Raw genomic sequence first — 26,969 nt, 5'->3', positions numbered from 1 at the left:
TGAAAAACATTAATAATTTAACTAGAATATAATTAATATAGTTCTATTCCATATATTTCAAAAAAACTTTTTAATCATTGAAACTAGAATAAATCACAGCTATATTACTAGCTTATATTGCTTCAGCACCATATCTATGGTATAATCCAGTGGTTCCCAAACTTTTTGGACCTACTGTCCCTTTCCAAAAAAAAATTACTTAGCCCCCTGGTAATTTTTTTTTAATTTTAATAGCAATTAATAGGAAAGGTAAATGTACCTGTGGCCAGCACCGCCTTCCTGGTTCACTGCAGCACCCACCAGGGGGCGGTAGCACCCACCCTAATGCCATAGCACTCAGCCATTTTTAACATTACCAGCTTTACTTTCTATATTTTTATTTATCTTTTTTTACCAATTACATATAATAACAAATTTCCACACAAGTTTTCCTAAGTTATATGATTAAACTCATCTCCCTTCCTCCTTTCCCTTCCTCCTATCAATGCTTGCCATTACCAGCTTTCTATTATCTTAATACGTTTTATCAAAATAAATATTTTAGTTTGTTTACATTTTCCTATCATCTTATTTTCCCTGAACTTTCCCTAGGAATCTTCATTCAGTAATATTATACCTATTATTTTATCCTTAGATGAAAGAAAATCATAATAAATCAAGCTAGGGAAACTAGATAATAGAATCAGTGCTATTGTACCTGTCTTGACTGTTCTAGATGGTTATATTGACAGATGTCCTCATTAAGAACTGTTACCATGTCAAAATGGTATTTATCAGCTCTGGCTAAGTGCTAATCATTGTCAGAAATTAGCCATTGACAGCTAGGATTAAGAGAGGAAGGTACTCTAGGTAATTTCAGGAACAATATGACAACAGAAGATTCTCCCTTTCTATATGTTCAAGGAGATGCTATTCCTTGTAGTGAATTTGTACCATTAACCAATAATTTACTAAATCCTGAATTATTCTACATGAATTCTTATTAAATGATTTATGTAGTAGTTCCACCAAAGTTCTGGGTATGCATAGAGGAATTAGAAATGGCACTAAAGAAAATAAATGCATCTATTTTAAACCAAATATTTGTGGAGGTAATCCATGGTGAAGATGTTGAGGTATCGATTCACATAGTATCCAAAGGAGGCAAGGATACTCACGTCAAGTAAAAAAACAATATATCTGATGTCATTACTACTAAAAAAGGTGATTAAAAGTTGTAACTGTGTGAATTGAATTTTGCAAAGGAGAGCAGGCAATTGGAGTTAAAGCTGGCCTCAGGAAGTTCCATTTGGGAGGGGCCAGTGAAGGAGGGAGTTTGGTGAAGATTTTTGAAGATTCTAAACTGCCAATGACCAACTGCCAATTGATGGCTGAAGTCATTCAAGTTCTCGGCTGGGCTTGGGGTGGATAATTGTGGGTGGCTGGGAGGATCTAGACAGGAATTTAGCCCTTCTGAACCCAAAATTCAGGGGCAATCTGGAGATTTCAACAGCAAAACCTTTCTACTGATTTCATTGCTAACAAAGAAGATACTGAAAGAGTTGTGCTCCATAATTGGCCATAGTGCCCGGACTCCAGAGGGAGTGGGCACTTGAGGGACCCTTCCCTGATCCCTCTTATACCCCTTTCTTGCAGTTATTCCCCTGTTTGTTAGATAGTGTTAAGGATAGGAGATTGTGAGGAGGGGGGAGTCAGTTTCTGGGTCCAAGCTGCAGAAGATACAAGAACTGCTCTCTTGTTGTGGGGTTCATAGTTGATAGAGAAGTTATACTATTTCCCTCCTTCTTCTAAATCCACAAATAATCCTTGCCCTGTTATCCTGAATTCCCTTATCCTTATAATAAATCTTTATTAGTTCATTAGTGGTAACTTGGGGCTGTTACTTTGAGGGGAAGAAGACTGATCTTGTGGCTGAGGGGAAGACTGATACCAAACACCTTCTTAAAGGGCAAAGCTATTAGAACTTAGTAGTGGGGAGGTTTGTCTCAGTATTTCTGGCACTGAGGGTTGGATCCAACCCACTAGGGTCACAGATGAACCCCGACACCTTCCTTCAACATCCCCACTATAGCTTTGCCAGTTTGGGAACCTCTTTGAGTTTATTCCCTCATAGGTCTTCCCTGGGGTGGGGGTGAGTGATAGCTGATCTGGCCCACTGAATATTATTGCATGGGAGACCTGTTAAACACATCCCACATCATCAATACTCACCCTCATACAAAGTATATCAACTACGGACGAACGTATATCATTACTTTCTCTCCCATCTAAATAATATTTTATTATAATAATATGCACATGCATTAAGGGTCTCCTCAAATAAAGTTAATATAATTAATATAATTAATAAATTAATATAAGGTATTGGGCACTAGGTGACACAGTGGATAGAATACTGGGCTTGGTGGCAGTAAGACGTGAGTTCAAATCCATCTTTGGGCACTTACTCTCAGGGCAAGTCACTGTGTCTCCTTCAGTTTCTTCAGTTCAGTATATTAATAGTAACTGCATCCTAGGGTTGTCGTAAGAATAAAATGACATATTTGTAAAATACTTAACACAATACCTGGTATGTAATAGATATTTAACAAATGCCTATTCCCTCCTTCATTCTCTCCCTTGTAAGAGATATTCATGTCTTTGCAAGAAATATTCTATAGTAGATTCCATCTTCACTATCATACTCCTTTTTCAGATGTTCATACCTGGTTCATTGTCTCTCTCACACTAAAGGCTTTCAGTTTACATCTAAATACGTCAAAAACGCTTTCCAGTTTATCAACCTTCCCAATTTCCATGATCTGAACTTTGACTCCACTCAAGCCTACCTCAGGAAAGTCATATCATGATCTCATTATTACTCACACATGTTCTTCTGCCGCTGTCCACGATTTTGATCTCCCTTTTTCTGACCATAACCTCCAACCCTGCCTTCTCTCCCTGTGCCTCACACTCCTTAAAGCTAGTCTCAATCTTCACTTCAACTTTCAGGCACCATTTTTCTCTTTCTCAGAGTCTGGTTCTGTTAGGTCATGTTTTCATTTTTGTTTTTTGTTTGTTTGTTTTTAATGTTTGCCTTCCATAAGTCTGGTATGAAACAGTTTTGGTGCTGCATGAGTAGTCCAAATGCCCAAATACCAGCCTTATCATAGAATTGTAATCACTGTATGGACAATGGTAGCTTCCTTGGATCTAACCCAAATAATATCATTTATATATAGTTAATCTTCTGATATTTTAACCAATGTCCTGGGGCCCCTCAAAGACTCTAAGCTTAAAAACCAGGTCTTATTTAAGTCCTGAATCTAAAAGGGTCATTTTCTCTTTAGCTCACTGATTGTACCTTGGACTTAATCCAGGAAAAAATTCTAAATTTGAATTGGGAATTTTAAGGTTAAATATAGCTAATTTCTGAGTTCACACAAATTTAACTAACAGGGCCCCCAGAGCCCAAGGGATCATTTTTAAGATCACAATACTGAAAATCAAGTCTGGAGCAACTTCACAAAATAGGCGAAGAACTCACAGAACCTCATAAACACTACCAAAAATACAAGACACTCAAAGGATTCACATTCAGAAGCAATTAATATAAACACATTCAGCAAAAAAATCAGTCCAAATATAAATATGATGTGGAAAAGGAAATGGCAAACCAATCTAGTATCTTTGCCAAGAAAACCCCAAATGAGACAACAAAAAGTCAGACATGGCTGAGCAAAAATATATACAAAATATTATGAGCTCTTTTAACTAATAAAGGAATTCATTAAATTGATCTGAAACTCACTTGATCAACCTCACCACCTATATTTGAACAATAAAGGTGTTGACAGATCTTTTCAATTTTTTTTCTGTTAATCTCCTTCCAATTTCGGTCTTAAAGACTCATGCCATGATATGGCCTACATCAGTGGTTCCCAAACTTTTTTGGCCTACCTCCCCTTTCCAGAAAAAATATTACTTAGAGCCCCTGGAAATTAATTTTTTTTAATTTCAATAGCAATTAATAGGAAAGATAAATGCACCTGTGGCCATCACTACTTCCCTGGATCGCTGCAGCACCCACCAGGGGGAGGTAGCACCCACTTTGGGAATTACTGACCTCTAGATCATTAGATCGCATCAAACTTTCTGCACACTCATTTTTCTCTCAACTTCATTAATGATGAACAAAAAAAAATTTATACTAGTTTTCACTTGTTGCATGCTTTACTTATGAATCTATAAGAAATTTACATAGAATCATAAATATGAATTAGTTATTATAAAAATAAAGACTGTATAGTGCATTATGTCAGAGTCAAACTTAAATAGAAACAAGGGTCACTAATCATTGCATAAGGATCCCTGCATGTTGCACACTTAGTTTTAAAATGTCATGTTATCTATAATTTATTTTATTTTTTTTATTTTGTTAAATATTACACAGTTACTTTCTAATTTGGTTCAAGCCATAGAGACATTGTGGCCTGTGGCCCTTTGTTTCTGATGCCTCTCGTGTAGTTATAGAAGGCTATCCTTGAATCAGAAAGATGTGGATTTAAGTCCTACTTGAACATACTAACTATAAGTTCATGGACAGTTACAATTCCTCAGTGCCCCCAAGAAAGTCTCTAAAAATATGAAGTTTAGGTGAATTGCTAATTACTGGGAATTTAGTCACATGCCTAGACCAAAAAAATGTAAAGATAAATTAACTGAAACTGTAAAATTTCCAAACCCTATAAAGATAAAGAGCCATAATTTTGTATTCATATCATTTTTCTATCACTAAATGGTTATGATGCACCCATTATCCATTTGTAACTTTTGAATATGCATCTGGATATAAATAAGGCATTGACTCTTGAGAATGGCGTTTATTATATTCACATTTGGTAGCTAATCGTTTTCATAGCTGCTCATGGTGATGCATGAACTGCTCTCAGAAAACTCTGACCTTTTGCCCTAATCATTAAACTTGTGTCCTATACTAACAGAAATGAAAAAAATATATATTTTTGTTTGGTCTACACCCAATAATTATTTTAATGGCATGTACTAAATTAAACATATTAACTTAAACAACTTTTAGAAAGTTGTAAATGGAAAATACATTAAAGAAATGCAATATAATCTTTACTGCTGTAATGCAAAAGTTGCAAAGGGGTTTTTGCTCTTGCAGGGGGCCAACTGAAAACTTCTGGCAGTTGGAAGCCTTGGAATTCTGAGAGAATTCAGTTGGTCCCTGACACTTGAACAAAGCGGAAGGATCAACCTGAGCTCTATTTTGGCTTTTGGTTTGCTTTGGCCTGTGCCTTGTCTTTGGACAATTTGTACCTAGCTAATTTCTCTGGACCTCTCCCTGACCTTCTCCATATTACTTCCCTGTTTTCCCTACCTGTTTTCCAGGGGCTCTGGGAGGCAGGGTGGCCTTTGGGTTTTTAGTGTAAAGACTTTGTGGGTTTAGTTTTCCCCAGTAAGCAAGTAGGACACCCTTGAATTCTAACTATCCCTTCAGTATACCCTCTACCTTAAAAGCAGCCACATCTTCCCAGGCTGACAGAGCAGGTTTTCTCTTAGTCTAACCCATTCCTGTGACCCTCCCCCATCTTGAGTTTCTCCTTAGAGGCTGTCAGAAACTCCAAACTCCTCTCTCCTTCCAGACCATCCCTGGAACATTAATAAATCTCTTTGTTACCTAATCAAACCCTCTGGAGAATCTTTGTGTTGAAGAAATTAGGCAAGGGTGAAAGGGAAGGAATAATTCTCTTTATTTCCTGAGGGAAACACTGGAGGCATCCATCTTGGGAGGAAGTAGTTGCCCAACACTTCCTCCTGAATCCCTTCAGTTTCACTGACAGAGAGGAGCCCTGTGGTTCCTCCTTTGAGGACTTGAGAAACTGACAAGAAAGCCCTCAAGTCAGATTCAAACCACTTCTGTCTGGCCCTATTCCTTGTATCTGTAAAGGCACCTTTCCTGCCTGGAAGGGTTCAGCCTGTTTCCCCTCAGTATCCTCTGTCTCTAGCCTGAATGTCTATTCTGTGTCTGCTGCCTCTCCTGAACACCTCTCCTGTACCCTTACCATCCTAATACCACCTTGTCCATTCCTCCCTAAACTCAGCCATCCCTTTCATTCCTCTCTTATCACCACAATCACCTTTACCCCTCCGTCACTCAGCAAGGGAAGGAGATCACCCCCTAACTTTAGTGTACCCCCATTTTATCAATAACACTGATTTTAATCAATCCATCCCTCAATCAACAAATACTTTATTGAATGTTTATTATATGTTATGCTTTGTGCTGGGTGTTCGAAGGTGATGCAAAGATTTTAGAGTCCCTTGTCTGTAGGAACTTACTGTAATCAGTAAAACTAGCCTCACTTCATAGATGCTATAGGGCAAAAAAGCAAGGTCTCCTAATTAGAGAGGGAAAGAAAATTCTTCCTATATAACTCTTCCCAATTCTCCCCAGAAATTATTTGTTCTCAGATTGAATATAAATCACTTAGCTTGAGCTGGCAAACTACATAGCCTCACTTAACACAAATTCCTAAGTGATTCTGAAAGGTTCTAGGGAATCTATCCAGGTTTGAGACATTATGGGAATGAGGGTTATAAAGAAAAAAAGTGCTGTCTTCTGTGAACTTTGGGAGTGATAGGTGGTGCCTTCAATTATTCTGAATTTTAAGATAATAGGAGATGTATTATTATTTATTTTCCATTTTGGGGGGAAGAAGGCAAGAAAATCCAACAGGATATGCCTACTAGAGGACAGGAACAGTTTTCATATTTATTCTTCCATATTCTCAGGCTTCGGGAATGGAATGGGGCTTACCAATAGCCTAAAAAACAGTGCTCAAGTAGGGATCCAAGGAAAACTGAAGAGGGTTGAGAGCAATCTGTGTCAGAAAACCAATCGGTATAGAAGCGAAGATTAGGGTCGAGATGGAAATGGGTGTGGATCTACAGAAGTAATTGGAACCCAGTATTAGGAATATGAGTCAATAATAGAGGGAGAGAATGTCATGAATAAATTTTGAGAAAGTCGAGATTTAAGGCTCAGAGAAGATGGAAGAGTTGATTTTAACTTCAGAGTCTGCATCATCCAGAAAAGACCATGATTTGCTTCCATCTAACACAAAGCAAAGAAGGATGATAGGATCCAAAAAGGTCTTAACAGAATAGAGTGTTGGGCTGAACTTAACAAGATGAAATTCAGTCGATGCTGATATTGAATCTTATACTTTAGTACAAAAAATAAATACTTTATGGTTGTTTTTATGTAGTCTGAAAGCTCCTGTGAGTAAGCAGTGTGATGTGGCAACCAAAAGAAAAAGTGATTTTTTTTTAATTAAAAAGGCTTCTTAAAAAGGACCTCATTTCCAGGAATGGGAAAATGATAGTCCCACCTTATGTTTTGGTCAGCTCATGTCTACATTATCTTGTTCAGTTCTGAGAGCCAAAGCTTAAGGACATTAAAAGACCTACGAGAGGGTAGCCAGGATGGGAAATGGCCTTAAATCTATATCACGTAAGGAGAAAAAAGACCTAAAACCATTTAGCCCGGAGAAGCGAATACTCAGGGGAAAGGAGGGACATGAGAACTGTCTTCAAGTATTTAAAGCTCTATTATATAAAATAATAATAATAATAATAATAATAATAATAATAAATTGCTCCAATTTATATAGCACGTACTATGTGCCAAACACTGTGCAAATATCTCATTTGATTTTCAAAAAAACTTTGAGATAGGTGCTGTTTTTATCTGCATTTTACAGATGAGGAAACTGAAGCAAACATAGCCCAGTACCATATAATGAGCAAATGTCTGAGACCAGGTTTGAACTTGGAACTTTCTGACTCTAAGCTGCCCCTAGCAGGGAGCTTAGTGTTGGATCAGGGTGTGTGTGGGGGGATCAGTGTTAAATTGGGGATCTGTGTTGACAGTTAACATGGAGGTCAGTCTCATATGGAGCTTGGGTCAGATAACACTAATGTCAGTGCCAACTGGAGTGAAGCTCAGTCCTGGAATCTGAAAGCCTTGAAGTAGGCGACTCATGATAGTTTCATCTCTCAGAGATGAGTCAGAGAATCAGGTTCAATGTACCAATTTGAAACAGTGATTCATGGTTTAACTGATAGCATCCTCAACACTAAACAAAAGAAAGCCTCTCTTGATTGATTTGATGATTCATAACTGAAGTTTTGACTTTAACTCTGTACTATTTAATTTTCATTTCTGATCTTTTTATAGTATGATAATCATGATTATCCTTATCATGAAAGATCATGTACTAAATACCTAACTGTGTGTAACAGCTTCCACTGTGCTGGTTGCTACACAATGCTTAAACAAATTAACCCTAGAACGTACCCCCTCTAAGAGTTCAGCATCCAAGAGAGGAGTTTATTATCTAAGTTATCACCATACACTCCTTCTGCCACTAATTAATAATTCGCAAACATTCCTCATATTAACCCATAAGAAAATAGATGTTACAAGTACACATATACCAATATAATGGTAGATTTTGTTTCTCTTTTAAAGTCTGAAAAGTTGGTTCATAAAGTGAAGATGCCAGGAACTGTTAAATCAGTATTATCTTTGTCCTTCATTTTCTAAGAGGAAAAATGACATCACAGGGTATCACAGTTGGGTTTAAGTAAGGCAGAGTTGCCCATGTGTGGAGGAATCCCATATTGGATGTGTTGTAGAGACTGGGGAGGTCATAATGGTAAGGGGGTGTAGGGAGATGAATTTCTCCCCTGATTCTTAGGATTATTCAAGCTAATTGAAAGGACGAGTGCACCCAGGAATAGTAGAAAGAAAAGACATCCTAAAACTAGGAGCTATTTGAGATGGGTAATATACTGCTCTTTCATAAAGTGGGCCAATTCTAATTCCTGTCTATAGTTTAGAAGAGTAGCCTTCCGTCCCCTCCCCACAGAGGTAAAAACGCTAGGGAGAAGCGTGCTTCCCCTGCCACGTGGACAAGGAGTTAAGAGGGTAGAAGTGTCTCCTCAGGTAAAAAGCCTTTAGGAGGCTGATTATTGACTAAGAGAAACACACTTGGGCTTCCAAAGCAGCACTCATCAAGCACTCAGCTATTGGCAATGTAAGGGAAAAAAGTATACTTCCCAGCTTGTTTGTTCTAAAGACTTGGAGGCAGCAATCAGCAGCAACAGCAGCAGCAGCAGCAGCAGCAGCAGCAGCAGCAGTAGCTCAGCGAAGACTACCCAGGAGGGAGGCAAGATTGGCTGCAGCAGGGAAAACTCCAAAGAGAGGCCACAGCAAGAGAAATGTGCTTTCTTTTCAAACTAATCTACTCAGAGAGAAGTAAGGGTTCTAAACCCTACTTCTGTGGTTGCCATAAATGTAGGATTAAAATTAATGTCCAATATTTCAAGTATTATATTTTATAAAGTTTATTATCTAACAAAATAGAACCACATGATTAAGTTTTTCTACCTGCTCAAAAAGCCCACTCCACCAAAGCCACAACAGGAAGACAAGAGAGTGAGAGATGGAACTCCACAGAATTTATATCCTGTCTACAGCAGGAAGAGAGAGGGGTGCTGGGAATTGTAGCTTTTTTTAGAGTAACGGATTCTAATTACACATTCCTGAGTCATCAAAGTTCAGTGGCAGGACAAAAGGAAAGATGTGTAAGAAATAAAATGCATATAAAGGGATAGATTTAAAAATATTATGGTTTTAAAAGATTTATTGGTAGCCATTAGAAAAATGAAGCCACATGCTATCTTAAGAGTCAGTTTAAAAGACCCGCCATTACTTCCTCCACCATGCTGCTTCAGCTGGAAAAAGAGTGTGCAAGTCCAGCCACTCATTTTTAGCCTCTGGTCCACGTCATCACGTAACTGCCTACGTCATTACATAAGCCAGGAATCATGTGAAATGTAGTTTGAAAGACCCCTAAACTTCCAAAGGAAGTTTAGATCAGAGACCTCAAAATTTCAGTTACACAGATGACTGGCAATAGCCCACAACACAGTGGATGTCCTTAGCATCTTTAATGTCTTACCAAGTAAGTGTCTCAAAGAGCCTGCTTTAGCCATCTTCATGACTGAAATTGTTCTCATCCACCCATTCCATTGGGAGAAATCTTGATATGCTTATGGTGGACAGCTAATTCACCAATATGTTTGAGGCCAGATTCATTACAAGATAGACAAAACATTACAAGATAGACAAAACAAGCACCATCAAGATCAAGCCATCTGCCAACAATTATTTATTAAATGCATGAGCCAGGCCCAGGGCTAAATTCTAGAAATTCAGGCCAAGAAAAAATGAAAAAAAAAGCCCTTCCTCAAGATTTAATGGTAATTGAAAATTTATGTAACAGTTGATAACTATGGTAGATTTTACTGTATTTATATATCACAAACCATACATAAGCATTCTGCTTTTTTTTTAATGTATATTACTTTAAAGAAGTAGCATGGACTACAGGTAAAAAGTCAGGTTTTGTAAAATTTTTATATTTTTCAACTTCTTTCCCTCCGTCCCACCCCTCCCCTTTTCCTAAGAAGCAAGGTAATACAATGTAGGTTGTACATATACTATCATATCATACATATTTCCCTGTTTGTCATGTTGTGAAACAAGGCAAGTATGGCTTGCACTAGAGAAAAAGTCATAGAAAAAATGAAGTGAAGAATAGTATGTTTCAATCTGCATTCAGCTTCCACCTGCTCCTTCTATAGCATTGAGTTTCCTTTTTTGTCGTGAGTCCCTTGGAGCTGACCGAGACCCTTGCCCTGTTTATAATAGTGAAGACATTCAGTCGATCATCATAGAGCATCATTGTTGTTGCACACAGTATTCTCCTTGTTCTGCTCACTTTACTTTGCATGATCTCCTGTAAGTCCAGGTTTTTTGTTATCATATTGTTTTGTCATTTCTTATAGCACAACAATTTTCCATTAAAATCATGTATTACCACTTGTTCAGCCATTTCCCAAATGCTCTCATAAAGACAGTAAGCCATGGGTCCGAGTCCCACCACTGACAGACACTAGCTTTGCGATGCTGGGCAAGTCACTAAAATTATCAGAGCTCTCAGGAGCTCTCTAAGGAAAGTCTTTGAGTTTCAAAAGAGTTGACAATCTACCACGGGGAAGTTTTTTCCTTATCAGGAATTTATTACATTAGCGAAACTGCAAGTCCAGGCCAATATCTGATTTACAGAGACATAAAATGTATGGATATACATATATATGAAGGCCAGTGTTTAAGAAACTTGCCCAAGTTTATATATAAAACTAAGATTTGAACCCAATATAGGTATATGAATATGTACGTGTATGCATATATCAATCTGCTAAAGTAAAAATATATATATCTGGATTTGGAAACAGAGGACTTGGGTTCAAATCCTGATTGCTGTAGATTCTTAATTAGGAAGAATAGTCTGTGCACAGGGCAAGCATTCACATAAAATCTCAGAGATGGAAGTTGGAATGATGAGTGTGAGGAACAACCAAAATGGCTAATTTGGCTGAACCACAGGCTGAATGAAAGGGGATAATAAGTAATATAACTGGGAAGTTGGGATAGAGCTAAGCTGTAAATGGCTTTAAATACTCTATGGCAGTAATGGGCAAAGTTTTTAAAGAGGGGGCCAAAGGAAAGGAAATGCTCATCTGTCACTATGTTTCTAAGGCAACTCTTTTGAAGTTTCATTGTATTGTATCCTACTCATGGTATTCGTCAGATTAGGAATAATGTCGTGTACCAGAGGGCCACATCTGGCCGTAGCTTGCCCATCACTGCTCTAAGAAAACAAGAGGAAGACTTTGGAGCCTCTTGAGCTCCCGTCATGGTCATGCTTGTCCAAAGAAAAGCACTGATAAGCTAAAGAGTTTTCCAAGAAGAGAATCCAAGATGGTGAGGGAACTGGAGTCCGTGTCATGGTTGAGGGAACTGAAAATATTTAGCTGGAGAGAAAAAAAAAGATTGAGCGGTAGAAGTTGGTAGAAATTATATCTCCCTCCACGGGTTGGTGTGGTAGGCGTCCTAGATTTTGCTTTGCTCCCCTGAGGTCAGCAGAAGGATCACTGGTCAAAAATTTGCGGGGGACGGAAAAGGAAAGCAAATTTACCTAATATGAGGAAAATCAATATACAGTTGTCTAAAAGTAGAATGAGTTGCCTTTGATGGTAGCTTTTCTCTTCCTAGATATCTGTAAAGAAAGTTTATTTTCTTTAAAGTAGCCTCAGACATTTTCTAGCTGTGGGACTCTGGGCAAGTTAACCCCAATTGCTTAGCCTTTACAACTTCTGTGTCTTGGAACTGATACTTGGTATCAATTCTAAGACCAAAGGTAAGGAATTTTTAAAAAAACTATATGATCACTTCTCAGTTATGTTATAGAGAAGGATGTCTCCACAGGTTCCTTTCAATTCTGAAAATCTATGGTTCTAAATCTTTTAACGTGGCTATACACATCCAAAGAAACTGGGGTGAGGGAACAGTTGAATTCATTTTTAAAAAATCCAAATTCTCAAATTCGAGGGATAGATAATTAATTTAATTAAAACATTAATTTATTAAGGAAACTTATCCTTATGGAAGTTCACCACTATCTTAGCAACATTGCCAAGCACCTTAAAGGTATTCCTCCCTGTTTGACTCCTTTGCCATCAATAAACATTAAGTGCTTATGTCTCAAGCATTGTATAAAGCAATAGGAATATGAATTTTAGCAGAAAAAAAGCTGGTCCCTTCCCTCAAGGAGCTTTCATTCTAATAAAAGACCAAAAAACAGAAAGGGGAGCTGAAAATGGTGGGGGAAGGGAAGTGAATGTACCTTACAGGAAGGTGATGGGGGAATAGATGTCCTGTGGAGATTAGTCATCAGTGAAGCATAGAGAGGAATGGAATCTTTAAAGTTAGTCTGTAGTGATTATTACATTATCCCTACTTCAGAGGTGGGTGGTTTGTATAAATTCAACCAAATTTCCAACCAGAATGCCCATATATGCAACCGTAATCAGTATTTATACTCCCCAAACTACCCACACAAGTATTTGGACCAGTATATAATCAGAAATATCATAAAGACAAATGCTGTAGGCATTTTCCTTTGGTTTTGCTGTCAGTATGTGGGTGTATCATGTAAAATCAACTCTAACCCTCTATTAGTGGCAAGGGACGTTTATAAAATTAATAGTGTGTGTTCACATATCTTAGGGAAATGATTGAGCCCTTAATAGAAATAAAGTTCGATATACTATGTTAACTCTGTCACCTGTGAAAAATCCCCTTTGACAAAAGCAGTCATGGTTTAGAAATACTAGGCAGGTATGCCTTTTGACTAGCTTATCTCCCCAATCCATCTGTCAGTTTTATGTCTTTCTTCATCCAATACAACCTAACTCCTCATTATGATTTTACTTTAAGCCTACATATTCATCCCAATAATTACTCTTCTTTAAAAGAAATACAGCATGGTATAGCAAAGGTAACACTAGATTGGTAGGTAGTTCAAGGGCTTGGGTTTGGATCCCAAGCTTGCTATTTACTATCTGTGACAAAAAGAAACTGCGTGAGAATGAGGGGGCCAGGAGGTGGGGAGTCGGGAGTGGTATTTGATAATTGCATTGAAGAATCTGAATGCTTGCCATAAGTAAGAAGATTAACTTTATTCTGTTTAGACCCAGAACTAGAATTACTGGGTGGAAATTTCAAAGAGAAAATTGAGCCTTGAGGCAAGAAAAAACAGTTATAATTTGAGCTGCCTGAAGTGGAATGGGGTATAGACACCCCTCTTCAGTGATCTTCAAGAAGAGATTAGACATCTGCTTTATGGGTATGTCATACTGAGGATTCATTTGAGGAGTAACAATTGGACAAAATTGTCCACTGGCATCCATTACAATTGGATTTCTGTGGAATTCTGTGATTCTGTGTGATGTTGGGCAAGATAATCTCCAAGTCCTAGCTCTAAATCTGTGATGCTCTGATTGTAAGACTATGGCCACCTTTTTTTTTTTTTTATCCTGGGACTCCATTCTAGGAGCATAGGGCCACAACCAGTAGACAATGGGACACACAGACGCTCAGGGTCACCCAGCTGGGAAGTGTCTGAGCCCGGACTTGAACCTAGGACCTTTCGTCTCTAGGCCTGGCTCTCAGTCCACTGAGCTAGCCCAGCTGCCCCTACTTTAGGTTGCAGTTTCTTTAGCAGATGTAGTTTTTACAGGGTAGGGTTGCTAGCCTCACGCCCAACCCTCCTCCTTTTTTCATCCGGGCAAGGGACCGTCCTTGGCCCAGGAGTGGTAAGGGTGGGCAGTAGGGGTCAAGTGACTTGCCCAAGGTCACACAGCTGGAAGTGTCCGAGGCCGGACTTGAACCTAGGACCTCCAGTCTCTAGGCCTGGCTCTCAATCCATTGAGCCACTCAGCTGCCCCAAGCCACCTAGTTGCCTTATAAATTTGAAACTCTATGATGCTATGTTGTTTGTTATATGTTATATGTTGTTTGATATCACTGACTCATTGACCCTCAGTTTCCACGGCTCTGTCAAATAGCTGAGAATTGACCTAGATCATCCCTAGTCTTGTCTAGCTCTAAGACTGTCATTCTATGATCCTTTGGTGGGGGTAGGGGTTGGGAGGGATCTATCTTATTTTTAAAAAGTATTAGGAGAGAAACAGGGCTATGAAAACTTTTATCCTTTATTTTGTATCAACTATTAATAAGAAAATGGTAGTCTGAAGCAAGATACTGTTAGGAAAAGCCAAGTTGGTGCAGGTCTCATCAAAATGATATCAATTTGAACTGGGAGATACCAGTGCCTGTTTCTATTAGGGAACAAGAAGCCCTTTCTACTCCATAATATGCTCAATTACCTTTGGATTGATCCATGAATAAATTATAATTCAAACAGGCTTCTTCACCTTACAGCTTTGCTGGTTTAAGATATCATTGTTGATTCATTATATTGTCAGTTTTCTATTGGCAGTGTAATGCTTTTATATCTGGATAGAGACAGTTTTAGAGGGAGATACTGTTATCTTTAAATGAGTAGGATTTGGCTTCTATGGTGAGAACAAATTCATCAATGATGAATCCCCCAAGAAACTATTGAGACGAAAATCTAACTGCCGCTCAAGATTTGTACAGTTCATCAGTTACAAAGCCGCTTTTGATAACCTCAAAAAAAGAACTTTTTTTCCCCTTTGTTTAAGAAATATAGGACAAGTATAGAAATATGTTGGGCATGACCTCGCATGTATAATCAAAATAAAGTGTTTGCCTTCTCAATGAGGGGGAAGGGGCAGGAGAGGGAGAAAATTTGAAACTCAAAAACATTTTAAATTATATTAATTTTTATTTTATTATTTATTTTTACATATCATATTTTGCTATAATACATTTTTATTTTATTATTTTTGATGATTCTTTCATATGTCCCTGGAAAATATTTAATGGACTAGTTAAAAAAGAATTTTTTAAAAAGGAAATGTAGCATTATACTCAAAACCCCTTGGTTTCTATTACTGCTGGCTACAACTTTGGCTGAGAGGAAATAATGAATGGAGACTTAAAACACCTGCTGCTGGCCCTGCTGCTTCCCTTTTCTACAATAGGAAATCAATTAACTATATATTCTCAGGCAGAGATTTGAGCTAAATGGTTTATTAATCATCAGTGATTGTGCACACACACAATGACCATATATTCATTTACAATCTTTTAGGGGGGGTTAGGAGGTAGGAAGAGAAATATTATGAAAACAATCTTAAAGATATAGGGGGATTGATGAGTCTCTGGAGGGGAAAAATCTTTTATTATTTGAGTAAACTTAATAACTTTTAAGATGATACATCCTCTAAACTCTAGGGGCTACTGAATCACATATATTTCATGTTTTAAGAGCATTTAATATGGCACAATAAAAATGGCTTGATTTCTTGAATGAAGAGAGGACAGAAATAACCTGATGGGAGCAATGAAGCTCTGGAAAGGTGAGCTTTCCATTGGCCTTCAGGCTTGCCTTGTCCCAGATAAGAGGGTGCCATGAGTTTTGTGAGCAGGACTGCTGGTGTTGTTTATTCTTATAGCAGAGAAAGTTTCAGGTAGAGATGTGGAAAGAAAGTCTTTTGAAATATTTTTTCCTTTAAAGCCTAAACCTCAAATCACAAGCTATATATACATGTGATAAATGATATCATATGTTTGACTTTTGCATTTCTAACTCCCATAGTTCTTTCTGTCAGTGTGGATGGATAGTTTCCTTTCACATAAGTCCTTCAGGAGTGTCCTGGCTTCTTGCATTGCTACTAGTAGCAAAGTCCATTACACTGGATTGTTCCACAGTGTTTTAATTTCTGTGTACAATATTCTCCTGGTTCTGCTCATTTCACTCTGCATCAGTTCATTGAAGTTCTCCCAGTTCATATAGAAATCCTCCAGATCCTTACAGCACAATAGTATTCCAACACCATCATATACCACACTTTATTCAGCTATTCCCCAATTGAGGAACAACCCTTCATTTTCCAATTTTTTTCCACCACAAAGAGTGTGGCTATGAATATTTTTGTACAAGTATTTTTTCCTTATTATCTTTTTAAGGTACAAACCTACTAGTGGTATTGATGGGTCAAAGAATATGCATTTTTAAAGCCCTTTATGCATAATTCCAAATTGCCTTCTAGCCCATTTTTGTAGTTTATCATGGTCACTATTTGGACTATTTTCTTTGTCCCCGCCTCCATTTGAACAATGGATTAATTTAAGTGAAAACAAAATATTATCCCTTGGATTTGTGTTACAAAGGAGACAGCTGAAGATTCTCCAAATATTCCTTTGATATAACCTTCAAAGAGCTTACCTATCAGATTTATGATGTTTACCAAGCTATTTGTCAAGCTGTAACAACCTTCCTTTATTGAAAAGTATAAAACCATATGAAGTCATTAGCAAAAAAACAAAACCAAAATTGAGTATTTGGACTCCAGAATTTCCTAGAACCAGCACTGATGGGGCTGAGAAATGTGGTGAATTAGGAAAATTTCAAACAGATACATGTCCTAGGAACATATCATTAGCACCTGATGCAGTGTTGAATGGATTTCAAGGACATTTCTTATTTACAAAATGTTTGACTTGACTAATCCAAGATGGCTTATTCCTTCCAATTGAAGATTATATTCAAATACATAATGGTCTACGAGGACCTTGTTTACATTATTTTATATTAACTAAAAGTTATTAACTGTTGGTTTTGTTGAACTGTAATTGTAAATTAGTTCCACTCTCTCTCCAATCTCAAACATTATTTTAATCATTTGGTGATTCAGGAAAACAATAATGAGAATAACTTACACTTGCACAGATTTATACAGCATTTTTTAAATGGGCACATTGGCTTAGTGGGTAGCCTAAGATATCATTCTGATCCATACTGGCTCTGGGTCACCAGGCTCTCAGTGTTCCTTTAAGTCTGTAAACTGCAAAAGTGCTTCGGAGAAGAGAGCTTCCTTCCTGAAATTCCCCATGCTAATAAATAGGTTCCAATAAAAAGTCATTTCCATACAGTAATCTATTGAGATGGGCAGAGTATTATTATACCCATTTTATAGAGAAGGAACCAAAACTCTTAAGAGGTTAAGTCACTTGTCTATGATCTTACAACAAGTGAGTTCCAATGTTCTAACCAACCTTCGAAAGGTCTGCCATCTGCTTACTCTAAATAACTCACTAAGGTCTAAAAGATTGGAAATTGTTTGATTCTCATAAACAATTTTGGTCCAAGAAAACAAATAATGAGATTTATCTCCCTCTTCTTCTCAGAAAGTAGGGGGAGGAGGGATTATTGAGGTAAAATTGGGCATTTATTTTTAGACTTGGTCACTGTTTTAGTTGGTTTTATTTGACTATTTTTCCTTAATATAAAGTTGGGTTCAGTTCTGAGGGTGGAGGCTGAGGGGTTATAAATTACTATAATATAAAATCTAAAGTCATTAAAATCTTATTAAAATATAGTGATTTTTTAAAAAACCTACAGTATGGAGAGTATGCCATTAATTGTATGCCTGTCCAACAGACCCTGATGCCATTATTTCAATAACACCTTCATCCCTTTATCCCACTGAAATGCATTAATGTCCCAGGTAACAAACTTAGATATTTACACTCGAACAAGATCCTTCCATAATTACAAACTGCTTCCTGAAATTTCAGCTGTAGCTTGGTCTGATTGTTGGGACATGGTTGAATATTAGTTTACCCACCCTATCAAGGGCTCTAGAGAATTGGAAAACTCATTTTCCTGGAGCATTATGCTGTCTGGAGAATGAAGCTCAATGTTTTGAAACAAGTGTTATGCAGCGATGCACATATGCCAGGTTAGAGATCAGGATGACCTTGGAACATTGCAGTGTTCCAGACCTCCATCAAGCTAGAAAAATGGGCTTTATTTCCACGGGAGAAAGTGGTTTTTTTTTTGTTTGTTTTTTTGTTTGTTTGTTTGTTTGTTTGTTTTTTTGGTCATCTTTCTAACCCAGCCCTAACAATTCCAAGTTACCAGCAATACAAGCCATTTGGAATTCAGTGGTGTCTATCAAAGCCCATATTAGCCAGGAAAAATGAAGAGCAAAGATTGTAGGAAAGGGTAAGGACAGGCTAGAGAGAAATAATTGTGGAATAATGAAGGAACTAAGTGCATCATTGTGTTAACTTGATACTACTTAGCATTCTTCTCGGAAGCACAGCGGATCCTTAAACCTTGTCTCTTGCTAAATGAACTTTGGAAAGCACAAAGAAAGAACCTTGAGGCTTTGTACTGTATGTGTGTAATCTTGAATACTGATGCAGCCATTTGCGTCTATTTCCTGTTGTATGTTTCTATTTTCACCATCTTTTATGCAAACTAAAAAAGTCATTGTTTTCTGTATGCAGAAATCGATATTTTTGCTGCTTTGCTTTTCAGCTATTCTGGGAAATCACAATCAACATTCATCATGATCACTAAAGGGATACATGTAATGATTCAGCATGGCATCCTTGAGAAGTGCAGGAAATGGGCAGCTATAGGCATCCCAGAATCTCATCCCTGTTTTACCACCAACATATTCATTGTGTGATCTGGGGCAATTCCCTTAATAACTCTGAGCCTCAGTTTTCTCAGATGTAAAATGAGCTCAAATTTCCCTTGAAGTCTTGATTGGCTCTCTTCTCTGGTGCCAGGGGTCCTGAATCTTGAAACAGCTTCTTGAATTGAGTATTAAATCCCTTTAGCACTGTATAGTTAGAAATATCTTGAATTCCTAAAACTACATTACCCAAACTTCCTTTCTGTATTACCCAGAATGCTTTTCCCTTTGTCCACGTTTGCGTTATCATGTTTGTATATAGCTTGCTGTAATTCCTCCCTCTTTCTTTTTTTGCTCTTCCAAGTGGGGTGGGTTAGTACCTTTTTAGTTAGCTTTTTTTGTTAGTTTATTATTAATGAAAATTTATAAAATGTAATATTTAGTTCTTGTATATTAATTTTAATCTCTTCAGCACTGAAACTTTTAGTTTTTTTAAAAGCCTACTAGGGCATGATGAGTCTTCTTCCAGCTAGTGTCAAGCTCTTCTAAATCAGAGAAAATTTTTACTTTTTGTAAAAAGCTAACAGTGCAAGATATGGACTTGAACTTCATTAGCATATTAAAATATATTTATTTTCTTCAACTGAATTGGATAAAGAGGGGAAACAAATCTCCCCAAATATAAGGATATGGATTTTTTTATAGATTTAGTTTCATACCAGGGTTCAGCACTTGGAATATTGATCAATCCTTTTATCAGTAATTATGGTTATCCTGTCTTGGTATTGAAACAAACTCAAAGAAATAGAAATTCTGTTAATGAAACATCATCAAGTAAAAGCTTATTTAATATTTTAAATGAATAGATTTATCGTTCCTATTTTAGAAAATTCATAGGGTTATCTTTAATATTAGGCTAATAATGCATGAATATTGGCCACAGGGATTAGGGTTGTTATTATGAATAGAAATGAAATCTGATCCTTAGAAGACCAGTGATCTTATGACCAGAACTTTGATGAGAACCATATATTTAGAGCTAAGAAAGCTTTAGCAGTCATTCAGTCCAACCCTATGATTTTACAGAAGAGAAAACCAAAGGAAAAGTGACTAACCAAGATCAGTGATTGCATCACTGCAGAGAACACTTGGTTTGGAAATTCATTCACTCACATAGGTCACAGATTGGCATTTCACTTATAAGTTAGAATTTTAGGAAGCTGAAACATCAAGAATTTAAAGGAATTGCCTATGGTCAATTAGCATATAAGATATAAACCTGAATTGAGGATTCCTAATTGCATCTCACTGTAAATTGGGCAAAATAAAACACACACAACCAATTAATGTGTACATTTCCTAATGTTTGTATATAACTCTGTGGTTATATATAGCTGAAAGTTCATCTGTTTATTGTCTCTTCTTATTAGAAAGTGGACTCCCTGAGATCAGACTCTTAACTTCTCTTTATGTCCCTAGAACTGAGGACAGTGCTTATAAATGCTATGGTGTTAATTCATTCAAACATATATGAAGAGCTAACAAGGTTTCTTGTTTGTTTCTGCTTTAGAAATTGCCAAGCTTTGGGCCTTACCTTGAACAGCGGAAAAAAATTATGGCAGAGAACAAGATAAAACTGATGGAGCAAAATGGAAGTTTTTCACTACCGGAAAAAAGCTACTTTATTCCCAAGAAGCCCATTCCAAAAATCAAGGTAATAGAATTAAAGGAAATACCCACACCAAAAGAATTGCTTATTGAGGTATTCAAAGTATACCTTAATTTTATTATTTCTGTAAACTCACAAAAAGATACATGAGCATATCCTACTACTAATCCATTCACATTGGCATAATAATTGCTGCCATTTATGTAACACGTTGTACTTTCCAAACTGCCAGTGTATACCTATAGGTTAAAGGAGCTGGTAAAATTCATAGAACTGCAAATTCTATGCAGCAGAATAAGCTCAAAAGTTATTTCATCCAACCCTCTACCCAAAATATGAATTCTATCTATATAATCCCTTAGAAGTGATCATACAGTGTCTGAATGCTCATCATCCCCCACAAAATAGTTTAAACTGGTCATAATAAGCACTCCAGATGTGAACTCACCAGGGCTTGATGTAACATCATAAATGTCATCCAAAAACAGAAGCATCTGGAGGATCTAATCTGCTCGAGCAAATCCCTCTTCCATGATAGTAGCAAACACTTTTGGCAGGCTTATATCTCTCTGTTTTATGCCTCACTTGACATTAATAAACAGGGAGATCATCAGAGTTGTCTCTGTTGCTATGCCTTTGAAATATAAGGAGGGATTTTGTTTTCCCCCTTCCCTTATTTGATGTAGTCACAGAAAGCAAAGGGTAGATAAGAGAGGTAATGAATTGTTAATGTGTTCACAAGGTGTTAACTAACTTGATCTCTTTATTAAATGAGAACACCTTTCCCAGAGTGAATCAAAGAACAATAGAGCTTTCCTGGGCTAAAAAAAAAATAGCTCACATCCCTATGGGTTTTAAATAGCTAGCCCCTGGAGAAAGAGGAACCAGGTGTTGCATTTGGAGCAGACCCTTGCAGAGGAGGAAGAGAGAATTGCTTCTAGCAGTGGAACTCCTAAACCAAAAGGAGACACCCTAGTCAGAATCTTGAGACACATTTGTGGGAGCGGAGAGGTAATCATAACATACTAGCCCCCATTTCTGGGCCCTTGCACTGGTTGTCTCATGCCTTGAATGCCTTTCTATCCCTTTTTCTGAATCATTGATTAGGAAGGGAGGTCTGAAGCAATCTAATCTAAATGTTTCCAGACCAAAATTCCTTTCTGAAGAGTCTTCAATAAGCAGTTGGGAACATTCTTCATTTTAATATCTCCAATAAAAAGGAACTCATCACCTCTAAAAGCAGTCTTTTCTACTTTGAAATTCCTTCTTTTGGGGATATTTCTTACATCAAAGCATACCTGTTTCTCTCAAAATTCCACCCATTGTTCCCAGTTTTATTCTTTGGAGCCAAGCTGGATAAGTCTAATTCAAAGATATTCAAATATTTGAAGCCAATTACCATGCCTTTGAGGATTCTCTTCTTCAGATTAAAACACTACAAATTTCTTCAACAGATCATGGTCTTGAAGTCCTTCATCATCCCTGTTGGTTTCCCCTGAATTCTTTAATTCTTTCCAGCCTTCCCTATAATAATGTACCTTGAAATGCATACAATATTCCATATGCAATGTGAGAAGGGCAGAGGACTATTGGGCTATCATCTCCCATGTTCCGGATACTTTGCCTCTCAATTCAGTTAAAGATTGCATTAGCTTTTTTATTACACTATGCACAAATATTTGACTTGCAGTCTACTAGACCTCCAGATCTATTTTTATCATGAACTTTTCTCCAACCATACTTCCTCTAACTCTTACTGTAATATCTCTGAGCCCAAGAGTAGGAAGCATAGCAGAGTGAGAGGTACAGCGGTATAAAGCATATGGAGTACACCAGGCAAGCTAGATTTAAATCCCAAACCAAATGCTTACTAGGGGTTTGTGTTTGTATATGTGTATGTCTGTGTGTCTAAGAGAGAAACAAAGAAGAACTAGATAGTCAGACAGACAGACAGACCGACAGATGGGGAAAGTTGCTCAAATTCACTAAGCCTTAGTTATTTCATCTTCAAGATGGGAACAACAATAGCATCTACCCAAGAGGTCTGTTGTAGGATCAAATGAGACAAAGTATTTTATAAGCTTTAAAATGCTGTATGAATGTCAGCCATCCTGGTCCACTCTAGAATGCCCAACTTCCATTTTAGAAATCAGACACTTTATTCCCTTCCATATTCTATGATCCAGTGACACTGACCTACTTGCTCTTACTCATGCATGAAACTCTATCTTCAAATTTTACCATTTGTCATTCTTTAATAAAATTTGTTTGGCAATGTCTGCTAAATATGTAGAACTTTAATGTGTCCCTCTGACTTTTAGTGAAACAGTGTTCCCCATATTGAAAGATTTTGAGTTTAAATTTAATTTGATTTGTACTTCACCTGTTGGACAAAGTCAAGAGACATCCAGAATCGTAAAGGCGAAAATGGAAGGGAGTGGACCTGATCATTTCTTTGCTCCAAATAAAATGAACACTTGGAACTTTTAGCTGTTTTATAGTCTTATAGTCACAGACACTCTCTTAAGCAAAAAGCACAGGTTGGAAGAAAATTTATTTGTCCTAGGAACCTTGACTGAACTTCCGTTAAATCATTTCAGCCCTATTAAATCAATGACTTGTGCGTGCTGATGGAGATGAGAGGAACAGAAACTGTTGTGCATTAGCATCAATGTACAAAGACTAGTACTTTGCAAAACACTTTATTTTTATGTTGGGTATAAGACAATTTATTTTCTCTTTTTTTTAAGGTAGTGGAAAACTTTTCCATCAACTCTTCAACTCTTTTTTTTTTAATATAAATTAATAGTTCTCTTGCTCCTATAAGTACACTCTCAATCTCTGTTCTTTCTTCCTGTATATAAGAAGTCACCAAAGAATAAAGTTATTTATATTTTTTAACAAAGGAAGAGTCAACTGCTTCCAAAGGCAATCTGACCTTCTGAGGTTTTTCAATCCTATTCTCTTTTCAGGTAGAGTTTTGGTATTATTTGAAGCAGGGAGAGAATCATCTCTACTTGCAGTAAGACTGCTACTTCACTTTAAAAAATAAAACCTACAAAGAAGTAAATAAATCACAGAAGGGAAAGTTCAAAAGGGGGGAGTAGATAAAGACATGAAAGTAAATAGAACTAGAAAAAATGAAGACAAGTTTGGACAAGAGAAAGGATTAAGCCCAAATTTTTAAAAGTCAGACACCTTTGTAATCCCTTAGTGAAAGAATCTCACCTTAGAGCACAGACCAGAATAAAAAATATCCATAGTGTTATAAACTACAGAAAAACCAGAAAAAATATTAGTAACTGACATTTCAGAACTTAGACCATACTTTCTAAGAACTTTCTGCCAGAGGGGATTGTTCTCATTGTTGGTGGGGAGCAGTCCTACTAGTCACCATTTCCAACAAAAGAGGCTACCTACATTCCTTTTGCTTTTGAATCTTTTTTTTTTTTTACAGTCTGGAAACAGATGTGAAGCATGTGAATTGGTGGCTACTCATCCATTTTAGACACAATTCTCCCTTAAGGAGATAAAGAATTAAAAGTATTGAGACAAATGATTATTTACTTTATATGTCTATAGAGTTAGAATGATAAGAGACTTTGGAAGTCATCTATTTAAGTCCTTTATTTTACAAAGGGGTATACTAAGCGATGCAAAGAAAGGCCAGTTTTCTTACCCAAGATCCTACAGGTAGGGCAGAGCTGAGATTTAAAACAAAGACCTCTGACTCTTCCTCTAGAATGCTTTCCATTATACTTTCAGACTCCCTGTAGGCTGTCCTGATCTCCAGAGTCCCATTTATATATAGTCCACATTCAGGAATAAGGCATCTGATAGAGGTAGAAATCCATAGGAAGGGGAGAAAAAGACTTTCTTTAAAGAGTCAATCCATTCTCCACTCAGCTGCCAAGGTATAGGTCTGACCAAATCACCCCATCATTGAAAAACAATAGTGGTTTCCTACTAACCCCAGGATCAAATATAGTCCTTTGTTTGACATTTAAAATCCTTAGAGGGACAGCTAGGTGGCTCAGTAGAAAGAGAGCCAAGGTTCAGGTTCAAATCTGGCTTTGGATATTTCCTAGCTGTGTGACCTTAGGCAAATCACTTACCCCCACTTACGTTAGCCTATAACATTCTTCTACCTTGGAAAAATATTTAGTATTGATCCTAAGATGGAAGGTAAGTGTTGAAACATTTTTTAAAATAAAATACTTCACATCTCAGCCCTTTCCTGCCTTTCCACGCTTTTTAGGTTTTTAATTTTATCTTTTATTTTTTTTTACTAACAAGCATTTATTTTTTTCTCCAATCTCATGGCAAAAATGAAAAATTTAACCTATGTAACAAATATGCATAGTCAAGCAAAACAAATTCCCACATTGATCATGTCTGAAAAGATATGTCTCATTCTGCCTCTTGATTCCATTGGCTCTCTGACAGGAAATGGGTAGCATGAATACATCATCAGTCCCCTAGAACTGTGACTAGACATTGCAAGATGAAATGAGCAGAACCAGGAGAACAATTTGTAAAATAACAACATCGTAAAAGGCAAAAACCTTTCTCAGTCTTTCTATATTTTAATCTCTCTTTCTCATTCTGCGATGCAGTGGCACATATGTTGTTCCTTATGAATGAAGTTCCGTTTACCAACCCTATACCTGGAATGTTGTTTCTCCTCACTTCTGCCCCTTGGCTTTCCTGTTTTTCTTCAACATTTGGTCCAAAAGTCACGTTATGTACAAGGTCTTTCCCACTACACCCCCTAACCACTGTTAGTACCTTTTCTCTGAGATTATGTAAACTTCACTTGAATCATACGTGTATGTGTATCAATATATCAATAATGCATGTAGATAGTTTATTCATATGCTCTTCCCAATTAGAATGTGCCCTCTGAGGTTGCAGAGACCATTTTTTGGCTTGTAATTTGTATCCCCAGCATTTAGCAGAGTACCTGGCACTTAATAAATGATTATTGACTATCTGAATAAGATCATTAATTTAAAACTTGAAGGGGCCACAGAGATCACTGAGTCCAGTTCCTTCATTTTACAGGCCAGGAAACTGAGGCCAAGACAGATTAGGTGACTTGCTTAGTGTCACATAAATGATGAGTCTCTGAAATGGAATTGAAATCCATATCTTTTCTTCCTGACTCTAAGTCCAGCAGCGTATTCACTACACCAGGGTACTTTGCCTTCTTCTGGTATCCATATATCATTTATGACTTCAGATAACCCTCTCCAACTGGTTTCAAGAGAGTGGATTAATTATGTATTTATAACCTTAGTACCTCATAGGGTACCTGCCATCTGACTATACACTTAAAGCATTTAAATGATTATTGATTGATTGCAAACTAGAATCAAGGGAAGTTCTGATAAATTGAATAGAATATAACTAGAATAAACTAGTCAAGTGCTCAGAGAATCAAAGTCTTCAAGGGGGCATGATAGAAAGAAAATTAGAATAAGAATCAAGAAAACTGGATTCTATTATTAGATCTGCAATTCCTTACCTGTGTGATCTTGAGCGGCTACCGACCTCTAGAGCCAAATTTTGTTTAGTTATAAAATGAGAAAGGTGGTAGAATAGATGATTTCCCAAATTCTTTTCTGACATAAAAATTTTATCAGTAACTCTCTAGAATGCATATTCTTTACATACTTTAAAACTTCCAGGGACAACTAAGTGGCTCAGTGGAAAGGTTGCCAAGCCTCTGGAGTTGGGAGGTTCAAATCTGGCCTCAGACACTTCCTAGCTGTATGACTTTGAGCAAGTCACTTAACCCCAGTTGCCTAGCCCTACCACTCTTTTGTCTTGGAAGCAATACATAGTATTGATTCTAAGATAGAAAGTAAGGGTTTAAAAAAAAACAATATGATAAGAATGTGATAAAGACAGAGAAACACAGATTTACATGACCTGATGCAGTCAAATAAGCAGAATTAAGAAAATAAATCTATACATTGACTAAAACAGTGTGAATGAAAAGAACAACTATAAAACAATCAAAAGTAAATGTCGAAAACAATTCTTAATATCTATTCTAAAACAAAAAGTAAGAGTTTAAAAAACAAAACAAAAAGAAAAAAAAGTAAAGACATCTTTTTAGGTTCAGGACTTGTGTTGATAAGGGGGTGGGGGGAGAATGGTCATAGATTTTTTTCCTACTAATATAGCAAACTTTCTGAAAAGGAACTTCAGGAAGCCCTATACCATAAATTATTTC

At 37.0% G+C, this 26,969-nt stretch overlaps 1 protein-coding gene across 1 annotated transcript in view; it reads left to right on the top strand.

Annotated features, from left to right (window-relative positions):
• DPYD (dihydropyrimidine dehydrogenase) overlaps window positions 1-26,969 on the top strand; it is a 974,103-nt gene that overhangs the window by 928,226 nt on the left and 18,908 nt on the right. The window contains exon 21 of the mRNA XM_044672105.1: window positions 20,630-20,773. Coding sequence (XP_044528040.1) covers window positions 20,630-20,773 — 144 coding nt within the window. The remainder of the gene's footprint in view (window positions 1-20,629; window positions 20,774-26,969) is intronic.

This window comes from Gracilinanus agilis, chromosome 4 (assembly GCF_016433145.1).
Source record: "Gracilinanus agilis isolate LMUSP501 chromosome 4, AgileGrace, whole genome shotgun sequence".
Classification (NCBI taxonomy): Eukaryota; Metazoa; Chordata; class Mammalia; order Didelphimorphia; family Didelphidae; genus Gracilinanus; species Gracilinanus agilis.
This window is presented reverse-complemented; position numbering and strand designations above follow the sequence as displayed.